Source organism: Mytilus californianus, unplaced genomic scaffold (assembly GCF_021869535.1).
Source record: "Mytilus californianus isolate M0D057914Y unplaced genomic scaffold, xbMytCali1.0.p SCAF_8, whole genome shotgun sequence".
Taxonomy (NCBI): Eukaryota; Metazoa; Mollusca; class Bivalvia; order Mytilida; family Mytilidae; genus Mytilus; species Mytilus californianus.
In genome coordinates, this window is record NW_026262734.1 from 2,334,836 (window position 1) to 2,356,389 (window position 21,554).

At 32.1% G+C, this 21,554-nt stretch overlaps 1 protein-coding gene and 1 long non-coding RNA gene across 3 annotated transcripts; one reads left to right on the forward strand and one right to left on the reverse strand.

Moving 5' to 3' along the window:
- The first annotated feature begins 4,064 nt into the window (after window positions 1-4,064).
- On the forward strand, window positions 4,065-12,742 carry LOC127712276 (uncharacterized). Of its 2 annotated transcripts, none has more exons than XM_052218659.1 (5): window positions 4,065-4,380; window positions 6,347-6,619; window positions 6,912-7,010; window positions 8,095-8,134; window positions 10,331-12,742. In XM_052218659.1, the coding sequence occupies exons 1-5, from the start codon at window positions 4,182-4,184 to the stop codon at window positions 10,833-10,835; spliced, it is 1,116 nt and encodes a 371-aa protein (XP_052074619.1). In that variant the 5' UTR covers window positions 4,065-4,181; the 3' UTR covers window positions 10,836-12,742. The 2 variants fall into 2 exon arrangements, with proteins under 2 accessions (XP_052074619.1, XP_052074620.1); XM_052218660.1 differs by having other exon boundaries at window positions 10,334-12,742.
- Window positions 12,743-15,890: 3,148 nt separating this feature from the next.
- On the reverse strand, window positions 15,891-17,460 carry LOC127712292 (uncharacterized). Its single transcript, XR_007987021.1, has 2 exons — window positions 16,862-17,460; window positions 15,891-16,529 (listed from the first exon to the last, which is right to left on the reverse strand). It is a non-coding gene; the product is annotated as an uncharacterized LOC127712292 (long non-coding RNA).
- Between the last annotated feature and the right edge of the window lie 4,094 nt (window positions 17,461-21,554).

Sequence of the window (21,554 nt, forward strand, 5' to 3'; positions counted from 1 at the left end):
TTATGGTGTCAGTCGAGTTAAGTTAATAATGCAGTGAACATTTTTTTTATTAAAATATATATAAAATAGCATATAAAGCAACTTAATAAATTTTAAAAATGACACTTTTGTTTTGTTAAACCAAGAATTTAATATAATCATGATAATAGAACTTCCATAGTAATTATTCCTGTGATAACTTTTAAAAAAGGAAATGTGTTCCAAAGTTACAGTAAAAATTTATTTCAATTAAATTTATATAATTTTTGTCAAAATTAAAGACATGGAATACAAGAAGCACTTTGATAAGGTTTAATTACCTCAGTACATGTGTGTTTCACAGGTAAAAAGAAAGCCCTATTTTTCTTAAACTCGTGTATTACTTATCTAGTGAATTCAAAAGGCCTTGTGAGTTTCACAGGATGTTGCAAATTTGAATGAATGTTATTTAGAATTTAATACTCTCTGACCAGGTGTGATCTTTTTCATGAGTTTGCCCCAAGCAGGAGGTATTACTTTATACTTCACCGCTAATCAGAAGAACAATTTTATTCATTTCTTTAATTTTTATCCCTTTTTGATATATATTGTATATAATATATCCCAAATTATAATAATAGATATATTTCTAAAATAAGGTTAAACAATTTCAGTGATTTTGTTGGCTCTTGTTACCTCATTAAAAAGATAATTATATAACTATTGTACATTTTTTATATGTAACCATGAAACCTATGTAGTTTTTATTTAGGAATTAAGGAAAATTATTTTTTTAAAAAACACATGCCAAACAAGAAGCACCTTAATAAGGTTTAATTACCCTCAGTATAGGTGTGGTTTTTAGGTAAAAGAAAATCTTTTTTTAACTAAACTCTAAAATTTTAAAATTAATATAATTAAATTATTATATAAGATAATTTGATTTAACTATCTCTATTTGATAAATCTGAGAATCATGTAAGAATGTAAAAATCTGTTTTTATAATATATCTTTATTTTATTGTGTCTGTTGCCATGTCAGTTAAAAAGAAATTTATTTTAACAGTTTGGTCCAGTATGGTTCAGACTGGTCGAGTATTGTTCAGACCTTTGGTCGAGTATGGTTTAGACTGAAAAAAATAGGTCGAGTACAGGTTGAGAATGGGTTAAGACTGTTTCAGACTGGTCGAGTAATAGTTCAGACTATTTTCAATGGCAAAGATAAGGGTCAAGTACAAATCAGTACAGTCGAGTATGGTTAAGACTGGGGTCGAGTACTGTCGAGTAAAATTCAGACCAATTCAGACTGGTCGAGTAAAAATCAGTACAGTCGAGTACAGATATAGGCCATTTCAGACTTTTACTGGTTTGTAGTGATGGCACTCTTTCCATAGGCAGCATCGGATTTAACGACCCAAATTTACGTAGTTGCGTATTTATACATTCCAAACAGGCAGACGGACGCCTAACTTCAGCAGTAGTTTTACTGCCAGAACGGGAGAAGTCATGTGGACTATATTTCTATACCTCGGTCATTAACTGGGTTTTATTACAATACTTATCATCTAATAAGCCATTGACTTGCAGTACATCGACCTTTAATCTTAGATTTGATTTCAATAACATTCTGGAATTATATTTTTGTAATAATTGGACTTTCTAAAAGGTTGATATCTAAGTAATAAAACAAAAATTACTTTAAGTGTTAAAAAAAACATGCTTCAAGAAATATTTGTGAAAGATGGCTTAAAATCATACAATGCTTGTACTGTTTACTAAAATTTACAATATACATGAATTGATGATAATTTTGCTGGAAGATAAATAAATGTCTTGTTTTTTTAATATGTTGTAAATACTCTGGCCATCTTTTATTTTTCTGGAAGCCCTTTCAGGTCGATTTCGAGATTATTAGGTGCATCTTCATCAAAAGGAACAGTTTATAAATTTCAATAAATTTCATCAAATTTTGCATTTCAGCATGATTCCAGCACGTTCGACTTTCGAGAAAATCACAACGTATTTTTATTGTATATAGCTCGCCTATTCCTTAATCAATTTTATTACACCTTCTTTAATTATGGGAAATTATTGTCAAACTCATTTCGACAACAATAAAAATAAAAACAAATGTTTTCTATTTGCAAATGGAAGTATTTTGGGCAATTTTAACGTGTTCAATGAAAGGTTGTTTCCAGAACAATACACACTAACTGCAGATTTGAATACTTCCAAAGTTATGCATTAAATTCAATGTTTTATAGATCCACCATCAGTTAATATAACACTCGAATACCACCAGTCCAACCCATTTTTAAAGTGCAATGCATATGGAAATCCTGATGATTATGTATTTTCTACATGGGAACACAAAACAAAAGATGGTGATCATATTCGTTTTCTGAATGACAGCGGTAACGGGTTGATCAAACTTGAACACTCACCCGGTGAAACAGACAGGCATCATGACCAAGGAATATATACCTGCAGTGTTTCTAATGGAGTTCCATTTGACGGGGAAATGAGCCGATTAGCCATTTACAATTTTAAACCAAAAGGTAAAGCCACTTTGAATTCTTTTTACATCTTAATAACGCCGCGTATGTGAAGGTACACGCAATTCCTTTCTTCCTGGATTGTGAAATCATGGAATGCAACTGATAGACGAAGTCTTCCTTGTTAAGAGCAACATGACGGGTGTCATTAGTAGAGCATGAAATGTTTCCCTTCCCTTACTGAGTCTGATTATTCTTTAAACTATTGTTTTTCTAGTTATCTATAGTTTTGATGGTCATGGTTTGGTCTGTTTTTTGTTTGTTTTTTTTTAACCTTTGGTTGAGGTAAGGACGCCTGTGAATTGTATCAATCTTTTTAATAATGTTTGATAAGTCCGTGCGAATAATGATTAAAATGAAGTTTAAGATATAATGTTTAATGGAATGATGGTCAAGCATCGAATATTTACATTGCTGGTGGCATTTCAGATAACAAGAGTAAAGAAGGTTGGATTACATAGTTTGCCCCTTGTATTTAAGAGAACAAAATGTATCATTTAGCTCTCACCAGAAATCAATAAATGCTGAGATGAAATATGTCTATCAGATGCAAAGTATCAGTTTTCAAACTTTTAAAAGTTCAACATTTGCTTTGAGACTTAAGACAAACATGCATTTGCCATGTTAATCTTTTTTCGTTTCTTGAATGCAGATGTAACTAACATTTACGTTACTCAGAAATGATATTTACAAACATTGAAATATCGACTTATTTACGAAATCAACAAAGTTATTGATGTTACCATGTTAATCCATTTAATGCAGCTTATACCACATAATTCATGTAACAATACATTTGTCATAACTGTGCGAGAATAAGATAAAATCATCTCATCATAGATATCAGGAATTAATGTTAAAGAGCTTCAAAAACCCAAAATTCCTAAAAGTTTTGCCAAATAAAGCGAAGGTAATCTATTCTTGAGGTAGAACAGTCCAAGTATTGCGAAAATTTAAGGTGTTGTAAAAAGTTAATTTATAATTATGACCATATTAATGATATAAATAAATTTCCTCTTAGAAATAATTTGAGTCACATAATGGTTTTTATCATTCTTTTTCCAGTAATATCCGAACATGCAAAATGAATATATTAACTTACAGATGCCAATTACATTGAAATATATTATATACAATATGGAGTTTTTACGCATGAATATTTATTACACCATGCACTTCTAACTTTGATATAGATGTAGAAAAATGAGAGAATCAACACAAAATACCGAAACATATTTCCTAAATCCAAAGTTCAAATATGAAACAAATTCGTCGCAGCTATATTGAAAATATAAATGTATCTATTACGAGAAAACAGTCTACAAAACCCTTCATAAAAACTAAAGACTGAGCAACTCGAACCTCTTAAAATTCGAAGTTGCCCTCAGTTGAAACGGGCAAGTCAGCGGATCCTGCTCCACATGATGTACTCGATAATTATATATCATTTTTTAATTTCTGGTAATGTTTATTGATGTACATATTTCAACGTTATGCAATATTATTAATTATGTATGTGTTTGTATTTATTTTCCTAAAGGGGTGCTTTATTTTGTTTCCACCAATGCTAAGATACAATATGGAATTGTTGGAGAGGAAACAAATTTAACTTTGAACATTGTTAGTAATCGGATAATAAAAACGGTCACTATCTTTAAGAATCATCATATGGTGATGACAGATGTGAACTACTGTATAGAATTGTCAAAAATAGAAGACATAGTTTATGGAACAAAGGTGAAAATGAAAGGTTACAAACTTTTTGTTCCATTGAAAATAACTACTGCAGATGCCTTTAGGATATATAAAGTTGTTGTAACAAATGCAAATGGACAAGTTAACATTAGTATTGATTTCCGATCTGCAAGTAAGTTTAAAATTCTAAGTAACTATCAGTAAATTTAAAATTATTTGCGTTTTACATCAGTACTGTGTTGTCGTTAACATTTGACCCCTTAAAGCTTTCTGTTTTCAATAGTTTTGCTTACATGTTTGCCCTTCACAATAGTTTCTCTTTTGCTGTTATAAAAATATAATTTACCAAAAGAAACATAGTCGAAAAAGACAGACAACGCAATTGTAAAAGAAAAAATATAGACAAATTAAACCGCCGGGAAGAGTCAACAGTCAAACTAATTTTTGAGATTAACAACACAAATCCCCCAATAAACATATGCTTCTAAAGGTAAGTAGTTACTGTTCTTTGTGTGACAACAGTCGTGTTCAGTATGTCAGAGTCCGGGGGGTTTCAGTTAAAAGAAGAGTACGACATATAGATCAATACAAGCTTTTGAAAATAAAAAAGAGCAGCAAACATGACAAGCATCATCGAAAACTTAACAAACAGCAACGGTTGCAACATGTTCTTATGAGCTATTGCATGCAGCGTTATCACTTACAATACGGTCATAATTTTGAATTTAATTATTTTCACAATTCGAGCAATAATAACTGATTCTCTGTACTGCATTTGGGAACCAGTACTGTTTGTACATCACGATATATTGTGTTTTGTTTCATATAAATTACATAAGTGTTCAATTACGTTACTGTGTATGGAACAATTTTAAGTGTTTCAATATTTCTTTTTTCCTCAAAATAGCAACCCTTCAGCATTTATGTTGTCCTTTATAGTGTTCGTTGTCTATTTTCGACTAAACGGTAGCTTCTTGTTTTCTTATTAGTGTTTATTAAGCTATGTTCAATCTCTTTGGTCACGTTAGTGCTAATCATTTTAGTAGGTAAACCATTTTGGTTTATCATTGTGTGCTTTAATTTATGAAAAAAAAACACTACTTTCAGAAGCAATATAATTTCTTATCAAAACCTCCTTTTTGTTCACAGTTTCTCTCTATCTACTATACTTTTTCTTCCAAAACGCGAAAAATTGGTAAATATCATCAGTGAAGTGGACAGACAAATTGCCCAGTAGTTTCAAAGGATAGTATTCTTATACGAATTGAAGAAAAACGATAAACGCAACGTGATTTGAAAGCTCACTTAGCCCTGTGGGTCAATAAAAGCCTAAATACAATTACCGATAACCATATCATTTCTTGTAAAAACAAGATACAAGGCTTATAACTCGGTAATATGCGATTCTTTCACCAATACATGTAATAATGTCGGTTGGATTGAGAGACATAAAGCTTGAAATATTGTTAAGACAGATGTAATAATATAAGAATCGAATAGAATAACGTTATCTTACTCATTGTTTCTAAATAACGCTTTGGTTAAAGGAGATGATGATGATGATGATGATGATGATGATGATGATGATGAGGAGGAGGAGGAGGAGGAGGAGGAGGAGGAGGAGGAGGAGGAGGAGGAGGAGGATAATGGGTTGAAAGGAAAATGTATGATCAGACCTTTTTTGATCTCCGGTATTCAAAGTGTATTCAAAATATGCCTGATAACCTCTTTCTAATGTTCAAAAGAAATTAGACTGCCATACTACAGTATTTATTTTTATTGTTAATTTCGTCTTACCTGTTTGAATTAAGGCTTAAACATGTTAAACTTATAAGATTTAGTACACTTTGAAGAATGTAATGCAAGCAATTCTACCCTTTATACACCCATCGTTGACGAATTGCATAACGACATGTATATTACATCAGCCTATTTATTAATTTTGCTGAACTTGCTAATATTTTAAGCTTACGACGAATTAAACTAGTATTGCACTATCTCTCTGCACTTTCATCGAAATATTAATATAGATATGATTATCAGGATCATTATTTGCCACATATCAAATATTTTAAATGTGCAAAATTATAATTTATCCAACTTATAATCTATCATCAAATACTTTTTATTGTTTTAAGGACCACTAAGCGCACCCCAAAACATAAGAGCTGTTGGACTCGATAGAAAAATAATAGTCAAATGGACGGCTAACAACGACATTGGATTAGAAGAACATTTCTTCGTAGAATATCGTACACATTTTGAATCACTATGGGGTCGAGTGTCGGCAAAAGACAGATCTACAGCTATTATAAATGGGTTAAAACCTGATGAAGTTTACTTCTTACGAGTGTATTCTAAGACTGCAGCCGGTGAAAGTATCAAAACAGATGTTGTCATAGTCAAGACAGGTAGTATATGTAGTAGGACCATTTTTTTGTTTTGTGATTGAACCAATGAAAAACATATTACAAACTTAGATGAATCAAACACCTTCAGCATCTTTTTGGAGATAGTTTCAATTTCAGTGTTGATCCATTCAGTCTGAAAAAGTATCACAAGTACTTCTACATGAACATATAGACATTGTTTCAATTTGCTGTTATAAATCTTTTGAATATATTTCCCTAAGGAGAGCACTGATACCTATTTTAACATTTGGCTTTACAATTTGCACCTTTCAATTTCAATCTCTTTTTACAGAAAAGCAACATTCTAAGGTTCAAGTTTTCACAGTGGAATTTGCTTTATTACTTGGAGCGGTGTTTTTAATGATGTTTGTGTGTTGGTGTGGAATGAAAGGTAAACATCTATATAATACCAAGAATAATTTGAAAACTCACATTATACTTTTTTTTATAAAAAAAGGGAATAATTAGTTGACGCTTATAAGACTTAGCATAAAATTGTTGAACATGTCACAAGATGAAAAAGGAAACCTAGTGGAAATGAATACAATCAAAATCTCATAAATTCTTAAAGTGGTGTGTGCCTAGTTCGTCCTTTTGCAAAACATGCTCTTCTATGCATGCACCACCCAACCGTTATTTCTAAATTTAAATAAGGTACTGTTGTTGAAACAAAATCATTTTGTTTCGATATACTATTTTATCATGATCTTTGCTTTATTAACTTCTATAAGAAATATCTTTACTAAATATAATTATTATCGGTATTATTATTTTTTATTTTAATGAATATTATTATTCTTTTTATAACTATTAGTATTAGTATGGAAATACTACAATTAAAAGCTATATACATCTTTATATAACAAATTATTTTGATCGCTTGGTGTGGCCAATGTTTTTTTTAAGGCGCTAGACATCACAAATGCATAAAAACAATCAATCTGGCCAAATTCCGGTAAAATATCATACTTTTGAAACTGTCAAAACGGATGACAGAAAAAGGGTCAAGTTTATCAACATTTGCACATTTAAGATCATTACTATAGCGTTTTGCATATGATGTTTCACCGTACAATTTTTAGGGCCAATCAAGGCTTTGATGGCTCTACTCCTTTTCTTTTCCATAAATGGATAAACGTAATACCATGTAAAACCCAATGCTGCTTACATTTCAATTCATAATTAGTGCAATCTCGCTTAAATTCTCATCAATATGAAGTACTAACAACATAAGTGACGACATCTGATGGCATTTATAATAAGTGCGTCAAAAGCTTAAGCGTCGGCTACAACATTTTTTTTGTACTCCCGCATGAATTCAAGGTGTTCATAGTTAGGCTTTATGAACTTATGTTTATTTCTAGCCCCGGAATATAAAGAGGTTGGCACGACCGCAATGATGTAGGTATATAAATGATTCTTTCTGATTTTAACTCTATTGGAATTCTTTTCGATTAGATCACTCATTATTTCAGCCTTGAAGAACAAACAGTGGTCTTGCAGAAACCAAGACAGGTATATTTTCCCATTTTGTATCTTTTGTCTTTCTTAGTTCAAACATCAATGGTATGAATATTGTTTTTGATAGACAATCCTTTCCTAAATAATCGTGACAGGATTCAAAATGAAATTTACACAATATATAAAAATGGAGGTCGGAAATACATACACGATAAACGACGAACAGAAAAACAACAGTCTACAAATATGTACAAACAATTCAAAACTGAGCAGCATGAGCCCAGCTAATCAATTGTAAAATAGCTCAAACATTGCGCAAAACTGACAAATAGATGACATATAAAACTAGAGGCTCTAAAGAGGCGATGTGGTTCGCCTAGGTCTATGTGTATCTTTAACAATGGATACTCCCCAACTTTGTGAGATATAACCGAATATTTGATGAGAAGAATGTCTTGCTGATTTTTGCTATTGAAAGTGTCTATCTATATTTAATAATGTTCATGATAATAGACAATTACGCAAATATTTGATCAAAACCGTCATTAAAGCTTCAATAAGGAATCAACTGCCGATTTTGGCCATGCTGAATTATTTGTAGATCATGTCTTGCTGATAATGTTTGCTCTTTAAATTCGGTATCTATCTATAATAGTTATCAGGATAAGAGGCAGAACACTAAAAATATTTAAACATCGTCAATGAAGAGTAATTACTCTAAGAAGGATTGAAATGATAATTTCGGCCAGTAGAGTTTTTGTTAGATCTTGGCGACAATTTATGCTTATTTTAGCTTCTATCTATTTTTTGTAGCTGTTCAGATATGTGGAGAAAACTGAAACATTGGTAAACATTACCACTAAAGGGTTATAACTCAAATAAGGGGTCTTCAGACGGTTTCAACAATGCTAACTTATTTGTAGATTCTGTTATGGTGATCCTGTATGCTTATTTGAGTTTCTATCTTAGTCTATCTGTTATAGTTTTTTCAGATATATGACATAAACGGGACAAAATGGTAAAAATAGTCATTAACGGGCAATAACTCCAATAAGAAGTGTTCAGACGATTTCAACTATGCAGACTTATTCGTAGATCTTATATTGCTGACACCTTTTGCTATTTTAAGTTTCAATTTACCTATCACAGTTTTTCTTATATCTGGCAAAAAAAGGAGTCGTCTGTCGATTTCGACCAAGTTGATTAAGTGTTTACTTTGTCTTGCTGATCATGTTTGCAGTTTTAAGTTTCTCACTATCAATTTCAATTTTCAAAATAATATGCAATAAAGAAAAAAAAGTATAATTCGTTATTTAAGGGTAATAACTGCTATAAGAAGTCATCTGGCAGTTTTCATGTAAGTAGATAATAGGTTGATCTCATAATTCTAACCATTTCTGATTCAGTCAGATTTTTCTCTAGACAAACCTTAATTTTTTTATCCCAATGTTCTATTCTTAGCCATGTCGGCCATGTTGGTAGGTAGACAGGGTCACAAGACACAATGTTTAAAACTAGATTCCCTAATAATGATTGTTTTTAGTCATGTTTGGCCCAGTAGTTTCAGAGGAGAATATTTTTATAAAAGTTAACGACGACGGACGACGACAGTCAATGACGGATGACAACAGACGACAGACGCCAAAGTTTGAGAAAAGCTCACTTGGCTCTGAGGGCAGGTGATCTAAAAATAGGTTACGGTGTTTCACATTTAATACAATTTGATAAAATATAACTAGACGCATCGTACTAATTACATATAATTAAGTTACCATAAATGATCATACATTATTATAAACATTTTTACCAAGTAATTAACTTTATGTGTTTAATGATTTGATTTGTCACATCCTGGTCATTATCGTTACATACTGTGTAACCTGATAGGAACAATTGATTAAACTTGGTATGTTTAATTAGATAAAGATTCATTTGTTAAACAGAAAGTACTTATATTTCTTGAATGACATTTGAACAATATATAATTATGTTTTATGTAAATTACTTTAAATAGCACATAGTAAAACACTGGTTCTACAAGTTGTTCTCGTACAAAATCTTTACTAAAGAGTGTTAATATGTTCCCCCTTTTATAACATCCGCATTGTAGAAATAAAAAAGACGACGGACAGCGTACTAATTGTCTATCTGCTTGTATACTATGTAGCTAGCTATTTATGGTAGCCTACGCTTAATAAATTTACACATGACTTTTATTTAGTCTAGTAATTTATACTTAATATCTCTCAGTAGAGGTACTCTGCCACGCAGAAATGAAGAACTGTCTGCAAGACCAGATCATTACGATGAAATTGATAGCATGTACTATAATCCAATTAACTTAACCATTTATCCTCAAAATACTACAAGAAACGCACAATTTGAAACACGTCGACTGTCAATCGACAATAACATTTTGGAGGACCCTGAAACCTATAACAGTTCCAAAGAAAAGATAAGACCTCGCAATGTCCATGAGTGGGAACATAGTCGTGAGGACAACTCACCGAGATCATCATCGGAAGAATCCTATCTCGTTCCCTGTAGGAATTATATTGATTTCGATCTCGAGAAGGTTAATCAAAACGAGCAACAAGAAAGAAGTGCAGATGAACCAGGAATACACGTTGACGAATTGTCCATTTCAAGTGATGACAGCGAAACAAATACTAAAAGTATTAGAACATATGAAATATTAAAGTTATCTGATATCAATGGACATTCTAATAGGAAGAACGATAGTATTGTCGTATAGAACAAACATAAAGATGTCCGTCGTAGAAAATTTTCCCATTTCTTATTTAAGTGATTTCAATTAAGTTATGCAATTGTGCAAAAGTGTTTTCCAATCATGTATTAATGATGTTGTCTAAAACTCAAATCAAATATTGTCCGTGCTTTCCAATTTCAGTTTTTGTATATTCTTATTGTCGTAGTACATCTGTGAAAATGTAAAACATCAACAACGCCAGTTATGTTGTTGGATCTAGTTATATTACCGTTTCACATGTATGTACACATTTATTTGTTTTTCGCAAGAATGTTAGTTTTATAAATGATTTCTTGGTTCAATACTGAAAAAAAATCTGTATCTGTGTAACTTAAGTACTGTCCCAATTAATGCTTAACCAATATTGACTATTGGACAAATTCGGCTATTTAAATTTCCTAATTTAGGCATTTGTTTTGTTATTTTTTGTTGTAAAATGACAAAAACTATTATTATACCTCAGAATGTACTTTTCTACTGATTGAATTCTATATCTTTTTTTAACACCACATGAAGTAGTAGAATTGTTTGCAGTAATAGTGATGTAATAACGAAGTTGAAGTGATTTTAGTATAATTCTTATGATTACAAAAACCAGTCGTAGTAGTAGTATTAGTAAATTTTACAGTATATAAAAAAGTCCTGATTTCAACCACATGTTTATAGATTTATTTGATAATTTGGTTAAACCTGTTTTACTTTACGGCTGTGAAATTTGGGGATTTGGAAATAATGAAATATTACAAAGAGTTCATTTGAAAGTTCTTCTCGGCCTAAAATCCTCCACCCCGAATTATGTTATACATGGATAATTATGACGCTATCCTATTAGCTTAGATATCAGAGTTCGCATGATTTCTTACTGGACAAAGTTGAATTTTAGCAAACCAAGTCAATTATCAGCAATAAAATACAAATATGTTTAGTTTATCTCATGGAATTCGAACTAATGTTTACTTTAATTGGATGTAATGTATAGAATCTGTTCTTAATGAAACTGGTTTATCTTATGTATGGTTAATTCGAACTTGCATTAATGAAATTTGGTTAAAGACTGCTGTGTTAGAACATGTCTCCAAGATCAGTTGAAACAAACATTAGATCTATGAACAAACATAGTATTCAGACGAACTCGAAAACATTAAATTACCGCCTTTTTAAGGAACTGTTTGGATTCGAGAAGTATTTAGATATATTTAGATATTTTGGAACCCCATGATATGTACACCCTTTGTCAATTTAGACTATTTAACCATAGATTACCAATAGAAAGTGGCAGATGGAAAATAATTCAGAGTGATAAAAAGAATATGCGAACAACGTGACTTAAAAGAGAGGCGAAACGTACCAGAGGGACATTTAAACTCACAAGTCGAAAATAGACTGATAACGCCATGATTAATAGAGAAAAAAACCACACAACGCAACATAGAAAAATAAAGACTGAGCAACATGAACCCCACCAAAAATGGGGGTCGAAAAAGATCTTGGAGATGGATTTCATTATGTAATGAAGTGTAAATTTATGGCTATAGAAAGAAAAAAATATAGATAAAAAGTATATTGATTATCCAAATTCGCTTAATTACATTTCATATTTGTTAATAGTGTACATATTATGTTTTCTTTAAATTTATATCTGTTTTTATTACATGTAACTTCTGTATACCATTGTATTAACAAAGGTTTATCAGAATAAAGGTATATGTCGCAAAGGAAGAATGGATGAGTGATTTTGTGGGTGTGAAGTTTAAATTGTATGTCTTGTCCTGCATATATTGTCTTGTCTTGTGTTTAACATGTTTGTTAAAAAAACTCTTCGTTAATTGTAAATCTGTATATATGTATGTTGATGAGATCCACTCATAGCCTCGGGTTGTTGACAATCCTCTTAAACGGATACAATTAAATGCATTGTACTTTGGTTTGCGATACTATATTGTGTATAAGAAGATAAGACTGGTATGGGTTATTTAATGCTTGCATTAGAAATAACTGTTTGTGTGCCTTAAATTCACGTTCATTTACCCTGTTTGATGTTGTTTTTCTTTGTAAACATATTAAGGTCAAACTCGGATCGTTTCCTATCTTTGTTGCTGGCATTTTTAGTATTTCCACTCTTCCGTGAAAAGACCTATCGATTTTGTTCTGATTATTGTTTTTTTAAGATGTAGCTTAGATTTTAGGTATGTGTTATCGAACAGTTTATAAGCTTTTCATGCTGACACCAGTTAACCAAACTCTATTCCTTGTAAGAGTTATCTCCCTGAACACTGTTTTTCTTGTTATCTCTACTCCTTCGCCACCGTAAAAGGAAGATTTATGCATGCATTACCAATCAAATCCGTACTCAGTCCAAATACCACAATATTGAATAGGACACAATCGAATAATTTATTAATCATACGACTGGTATTAAAAGATGTAATGTCGACCAGCCAGTCATTGATGGTGACAGTACAACATATGTCGAGTCGATTTCAATTGTTTTATTCCCCGGAACTCTGTTTGATCGGTGTTTGTGCTGGGAGGCCAACCCTGCTAATTAAATCCGTATTGTGTGATCATGTACGACCATACAACCATCACATATGAAACCAACAGGATATCAAAACTGATAAGTCGAAGACAAACTAACAAAGCCATCGCAAAAAAGAACGTATCAAATGAGATATATAAATGCCAAACAATGAAACATCTGTGAAATAGGAAGTAGACATTTAGAAAATTAAACTAACTACGCCTGTCATTGTAGTCTAGATTAAAGGCGTCCGTCTAAGTCGATATCGATCAGAGATCAAGTTATGCATACAAGCTTCCAGCTGTAATGTCAAATTCACTGGATAATTCAAGACAGATTTACCAACGTACATCTATAACATAAGTCAGTTGTGAGCTGGGATAAAACAATCTTCTGCTCAAACAAACAAAAATGTTATAACTGACATTGTTGATTGACAACCTATTTGTTATGTTTGTGTGTAATGTTGCAATTGGACGTTTGTTTCTTTACCACTTACAGGTAATTTGCCAGGGCATTTATTGTTTTACCACATTAAATATTTCAATTGAACGTTTGTTTCGTTGCCACCTATTCGCAGGGCGTGATTTTCCACTACATGTCGGAATGTCTTTTCGGAAAAAATTTTGCTTTACTTCTTGTCGACTCGTTCCTTATATATGATTTCCTTTTACTAAATAATTCAAAATTTAAGGACTATATTATACGCGTCTATCCCATCGAATTCATCGAGACGCACTTTAAAGTGTCCATGTGAATCTCGTTCGATAAAAGGGCAAAACATAGATTAACTTTTCATACCTAGCATATTTAGTGGCTGTCTTTTAAACAATACATCACATCCTTCAAATTAGTTTTTATCGGATACGATAAAGGACTTTATCATTATACATATAATGCTTATTATGCACAAAGTAAACAGATACCAAGGGCCTAGCAATATCATACGTCTTGGGATAGCCAACGGAGAAACTAAGAAACTAGAGGCTCTAAAGAGCCTGTGTCGCTCACCTTGGTCTATGTGCATATTAAACAAAGGACACAGATGGATTCATGACAAAATTGTGTTTTGGTGATGGTGATGTGTTTGTAGATCTTACTTTACTGAACATTCTTGCTGCTTACAATTATCTCTATCTATAATGAACTTGGCCCAGTAGTTACAGTGGAAAATACTTTGTAAAAATTTACAAAAATTTACAAAATTTATGAAAATTGTAAAAAATTGACTATAAAGGGCAATAACTCCTTAAGGGGTCAATTGACAATTTTGGTCATGTTGACTTATTTGTAGATCTTACTTTGCTGTACATTATTGCTGTTTACAGTTTATCTCTATCTATAATAATATTCAAGATAATAACCAAAAGCTGCAAAATTTTCTTAAAATTACCAATTCAGGGGCAGCAACCCAACAACGTGTTGCTTGATTGGTCTGAAAATTTCAGGGCAGATAGATGTTGACCTAATGAACAATTTTATCCCGTCAGATTCGCTCTAAATGCTTTGGTTTCAGAGATATGAGCCAAAAACCGCATTTTACCCTATGTACTATTTTTTAGCCATGTCGGCCATCTTGGTTCGCGGGAGGGGTCATCGGACAAATTTTTTAAACTAGATACCCTAATGATTGTGGACAAGTTTGGTTAAATTTGGCCAAGTAGTTTCATAGGAGAAGATTTTTGTAAAAGATTACAAAAATTTACGAAAAATGGTTAAAAATTGACTATAAAGGGCAATAACTCCTTAAGGGGTCAACTGATCATTTTGGTCAAGTTGACTTATTTGTAGATCTTACTTTGTTGAACATTATTGCTGTTTACAGTTTATCTCTATCTATAGTAATATTCAAGATAATAACCAAAAACAGAAAAATGTCCTTAAAATTACCAATTCAGGGGCAGTAACCCAACAACGGGTTGTCCGATTCATCTGAAAATTTCAGGGCAGATAGATCTTGACCTGATAAACAATTTTATTCTGTCAGATTTGCTCTAAATGCTTTGGTTTCAGAGATATAAGCCAAAATCTACATTTTACGCCTATGTTCTATTTTTAGCCATGGCGGCCATCTTGGTTGGTTGGCCGGGTCACCTGACACATTTTTTAAACTAGATACCCTAATGATTGTGGACAAGTTTGGTTAGATTTGGCCAAGTAGTTTCAGAGGAGAAGATTTTTGTAAAAGTTAACGACGACGGACGACGGACGACGACGACGACGACGGACGACGGACGCCAAGTGATGAGAAAAGCTCACTTGGCCCTTTGGGCCAGGTGAGCTAAAAAGATAACCAACAAAGCTAATGTAAGGGGGAGATACAGTGCTACTGTGGTATGGACATATACTACTCCCACAGGTGAAATGCGTGGAATTATCTTTGTTCAAATCTGGGAACTTATGAGTTCAGGCAGACAGAGCATTGACATGAACCGACCAAAACATGATTCATTTGGTTGCCTTTCAAAAAATGTGTTATATCTTATGCACATATGAAAATTAGTGTATGCCAATTGAAATTAAAAGATCTTGTTCTTTTATTATGTAGCATTGTCTGTAATCTTTATTAAGAGATGTTAAGAAACATCGATTATAGCGTTTCTGTTGTTGATGCCAATTTGTTTATCTTAAGGTTTCATATTGGCTTTAGGCATTTTAGATTGCCGTACAATTTTCTTTTTCTCCGTTTCAATATTTTATCGAATATCCAATGACTTTGAATTCTGCAACAGCAATAACTGTCCCTTCCGTAATTAGAAATTTCTGTTTTAAACCGGAAACTCTTCCTCTCTCTCTGTTATGTCATCATTAATTGCCTCTTCAATTGAATGAATGTATTTCAAAATTGTAGTCAGCAATACTTGTTCTAGTTCAGTGATGATTCACTCTCGTTTGACATGACAGGCAACTGACACTGCTGGTACTGATGCTGGTCATTAATATGTCGTTCTAGATCTTCATAGCTCCCTTGACTGAATCTAAACGAATCATAGCTATCAATGCTTGTATTCGAAACTACAGACGTAGATAGTTCCTCATTTTCGACTGCACTAGTAGGTAAAAATACGGATTGGTATAAAGGCATCTCAGCGGATTCATATTGCAGGTTCAATGACGTACTTATTGCAGCAATGGTATCTTCCGGTGTATGTTCTTGGCTAAAAGATGTTACAGAAAAAAATATATACATACTTTAGTTCTAGTTTCTTTTTTATAAACCTAAATCAAATATAATTCATTTTCAATCTAAGGTCAGATGAGAATAGATTATAGGATTTTCTACGCATTGATATCGTAAAATATCAATCACGAGCCACAATGTGAATATTTTTGGCGAGTGATCGTGTCGAGCAGAAATTGTATAATGTACTCTATTTATATACACATGAAACCCGAAAATTTGTTTATAATGATATCTCGGTTAAAGATTCCACTTTTTGATTAATACTAGTAATGCATGATTAATATAAAATAATAACAATAGTGATACCTTTCAAAATTAACAGCTGATCCGATAGCTATGACTGAAAATTAAAAAAAACGAAAATAAAATATCTTAGAGGAGGTTTAGATTTATAATCTAAGCTTCACAAATAAAATGAAATATATTATAAATAGAGCATTCTATTATCTATGGCTCATTTGAGTCCGATTTTTACTTGTTTTGTTTTTTTTGCTGTGTGTGTGTTTATGTGTGTTAGAAGATTTAATTTTAAAGACCTGTGTTAAGCAACATTTCTTCTTATCTATGAACTGCTGATGTGTTAAGTTAAGGACGTGCCAGAAAATAAAAAAAAAAACGCGACGTGATGAACCAAAACTTGACATTATCTGAATTTATTGCTACTTTACGAATTTTTCCTTTGATCTTGCTGACTGATAATTTCCGTTCTCAGCGGAGTCGAGTGATATGAAAACGGAGTCGATTGAAATGAAAATTATCGCTAGAAACTAAGGGAATACGTGCCGTTGTCAAGGAAACTAACAACGTCTTCATAGGTAAAATAGCGATAAATAGATTATCATTGGTCATCCCAACTCGATTGCTTTTCTCGCTTTCGCCGTACTGGCTCAAGCGAGAAAATCAATCTCGTTTATATAACCAACGATAATCTATAAGGATCAAAGTTGTTCGGTTTGAATTCAAAACTGATATAAATAAATCAATATCTATATTTTGATATAGCTTTCTACATAGATTGCCTCAGTCGTTTGAGCACCCTTTTTCGGAACTTTTGGTTGTTAATGCACTTAATCAATCTTTATAATTGATTTGACCTTCTTAATATTATGATTCAAGCGCCACTGATGGATATTTTGAAACCGAACCGTTTGTCATACGTACAAAAATTATAAGGATGGTGTCTTTAATGAGTTTTTACAGACTATGTCTATTGGATTTTCCTGTTTTGGCAATAGTTGTATTTGTTCCTGTTCCATTTCTTATTTGTATTGCCCCAGTTATAAGTTAAAACATCTTTATGAACATTTATGCTAGCTGTCCTTTCTTTCTTTCCTTTATTTTATACTACGGTTTTTTTTGATACACAAACGTAGTGTGTACATAAGTACTTCATTATGATATGGTATACTTGTAATACAATGTGTGTTTCTTTTTTTTCTAATTATTTTTAAATGGTTATACACTAGGTTGTGTGTACAAAAAGTCTCTAATCACTGATGATCAACAGAAAAATGGAAAGCTGATTATCGTAATACCATTTGAAGAAATAATTTAGCATTTTTTAGTTTTGATGAGCTAAAAGAAATACATACCTTAATACCCTTCAAAAATATGATTCGTTTTATTGTTTAATGGTTCTTATAATATATGTATTATCTCTGAAAATAAATTGCAACCAACCAACAAAAACTTCATCAGTGTATGGTCTTCACTAGTTGCCAGTTTATTTTATTACAGGTCAATTTATGAATCGACACATGTTGTCAATTCATCACTATCATACGATCTGAAACAATTCAAAAATTGACAGAGATTGCGTGCGAGAGCCTTAAGTCTAGTATTGGAGTCTCGGCACGATACTAAAGTCGATATGGTAAATTACATTTTTTATCTGTTAGTACTACTTTTTTAATGAAATAATTATAAGTACAAAATTATCATCATGATCTTTATGCAATTGAAACGTATGGACTTTATCATAGATATGTCGACCTCTGTGCACTAAGTCATTAACATTTGGTTAATACTGTAAATAGGTACTCATACACAACCATTATTGTGTTGTCGTAAAGTAAAAAAAAGATTAGTAACACATACTCCCTTACCTTGGCGAATTCGAAAATCATATATGGCCGCAAAAGCAATGACTACTGCTATTAGAACAAAAGCAAATACACTTGCAACCACAGCTCCGAAATACTTATTCGAATGTAAAACTCCTACATGGAAAGATTGATATGAAATTAATGCATTTAAATGGTTTTTGTATGAATCTACATTTTGTCTGATAGTTTTTGTATCAGCATATCGTTACTTATTACTCATCAATATTTAAGATTTGTTTGTTTAATTTTTTATAATTTGAACAATGGTCATAGATGACAAATGTAAGTAAAGGCATCTCATATAAAAATACGGACGTCATCAGAATTAAGCTTAAAGTCATATAAGTTATGAACCAAAGATGACAAATACATTTCCGAGATCCCGTCTACTTTATGACGTCATCGGAGGCTACTTATGAAGATGAATTATAAGCGCAAATTTATGTACGTTTAGGTATGGAAATACCTCCAATTCCGAACAAATGAGCTCATCCATGTTGTTTTGCTGAATTATTTTTTTTTCCTCATTTAAAATATTTTATAGACCGTTTCTATCTTGTCTATTTTGTGTAGGCGAGATATTGTACAAGTAGTAATGACTGACTTTCCTTTACTTTAAATGTCGAATTTGTATATACTTACTTGGTTCAATTATCGTCTTCAATGTAATGTAAATGTCAACATATTATTTAAGTAGGTATTACTACTTACAACTAATTAATATAATGGTAGCAACTAACCTTGCCCTTCTAAAATAAGTATGTCAGACACATTAAGTTGCCGTAGTTCAGTAGTGAAAACTTTCGATATAGTTACGTTACTGGTTGTCGATCTCGGGTGAAACAATTTTCGTATATCATCGTAACTAAATGAACTCTCTGCACTTCCATAAGCATTTTGAATTTGACAGCTGATTTTGTTAAACGTCATTTGACTGGTCATGTGAAGTGTCAGATCAGCTCTGGATCCTTCTATGAGCACCTTGACGCCATAGCATAGTAAATACACAGTTATATTTGTTATTGACATACTGTATAATCTGTGTGTTATCACCGTAGTGTCATCTGTATACCAATCCACCTGGGTGAATGCAACGCTTGAATGAAATGTAAGAGAAAGAGTAATCAAATCTCTGTCTTCTATCAACTGTTTTCCTGTTATTATCGGCATGCCTGCAAAATAAAAAACAAAAAACAATACAGTATCAAAATATATTTGAATGAAATAAGATGTTGGACATAAGTCATTGATAAATCAAACCACCGAAATAACATAAGAAATAATCATACTCTATGGTCGATTGTTGTCTCTTTGACACAGTCCCCATTTCCAATCTCAATTTTATATAATTGCAACATACTATTTTCAAAATTTGACAAGTGTCTATACAATATTCGTCTCAATAAGTCAAGTATAGCGCAATTCAGAGTATAAGGGACCGTGTTGTCAGATATTACCTTACCTTCTACTGTAATAGTAGTCGAAGAAGAAATGTTAGTAGTGTTTGAAGTCCAAGTGCAAGTGTATTCCCCTGTGTCTTGATAGTCGCAGTGTTGAACCAGTAGTACTGATATATCAGCAGATGTATTCCCTTTCAGACTTCTTATAAAAACACCTTGGCGAAAGTGCTTCCAGATACTGGTCCATAAGATATTATTGTTTTTGTGTAAATTACATTTGATGACTATACCGTTTGAAGCTGTACATACGTTAGACTCTGTAGTAATTGAGACAGTCGTATCTGAAATAAAATTTACATATACATTATATCACCTGGACTTCTCAAAATGGATACTTCTTCGTGTGAAGTTTCATAATTGAGTTGACCAGGCTGTCCTGAACATTATAATGCATTTTCAGATGATCATAGGTATACACATTTGGTGTGTCCTTTAAATTTTGGTTGCATTGAATTACGGATGTTTGTACATGTAGTATGAAACTATAAGCTTATTATAATGTATGATTTTTTTAAATAACAAATTGAATTTTGTTGCTGTACAGTGGACCACTTTTTAAAAAATGACCTATCAAAAAGGACAACTAATTTAAAACTGAATCAAACTGATATTGAAAAAAAAAAACTATTCGCATAACAAAAATATTAAAGCTCATCTGATGAATATATAAGCGTCCAAGTATTGATTTTGAATACCATCTTCATTTAATCGTTAATGCTAACATCGATTGCAACTTATCATTTACGTTTTATGAGCAAAACGAAAGTTATCACAATTGAGGCAGGGACAGTTCCCCTTCGCACCATCTTAGTTCATATTGGCTTGCTAAATCGAAGCTTTTATTATATAATATTATATATAAAATGTTCTTTGAATATTATGTTGTCTTTATTTCATATATATTTTGTGGGAAATTATCCTTGGTATCTTTACCTCTTTTTTAATTGAAATTAAATGAGGTTTTCGTCACGTGTTACTTAGGCATTTTCTTACCAGAGTCAAGCAAATAAATGGACACTTCAATACTTCCTTCACAGTTACGAAACAACGCCTTGTACAACCCAAGGTGATTATCTTCTAAAGGAAGGATGGTAGAAATCATTCTGTAAACTTCTGTGGTCTGCGTGACATTCCATATGCCAAGCTTTCCTCCCTGATTCATTGTCCATGATATTGTCGGTATTGGATACCCTTCCACAAGAAAACACACCATAGTTACTTCCCCAACTTTGGTATACAATTTTTGAACAGTTCCATTTACTTTTGGTTTTCCTTAAAATAGAACACACATTAATCTACACAAACAATCGACAGAAATATTGAGTTTATATGGTTTGAAGGTCTGCATATAGATTCAGAAAATAGAGGATGTTCAATAAAAATGTCCGTAAATTATGGAGCAGAGCATGAATGTTTCAGGTCAGTCAATACGTC

Bases quoted from the DNA above. Each gene is read 5' to 3' on its own strand.
- LOC127712276 (XM_052218659.1), top strand. From the start codon at position 4,182: ATGGTGATGACAGATGTGAACTACTGTATAGAATTGTCAAAAATAGAA. The intron at 4,381-6,346 runs GTAAGTTTAAAA...TATTGTTTTAAG, and splicing joins TATTGATTTCCGATCTGCAA to GACCACTAAGCGCACCCCAA. The intron at 8,135-10,330 runs GTATATTTTCCC...AATATCTCTCAG, and splicing joins TCTTGCAGAAACCAAGACAG to TAGAGGTACTCTGCCACGCA.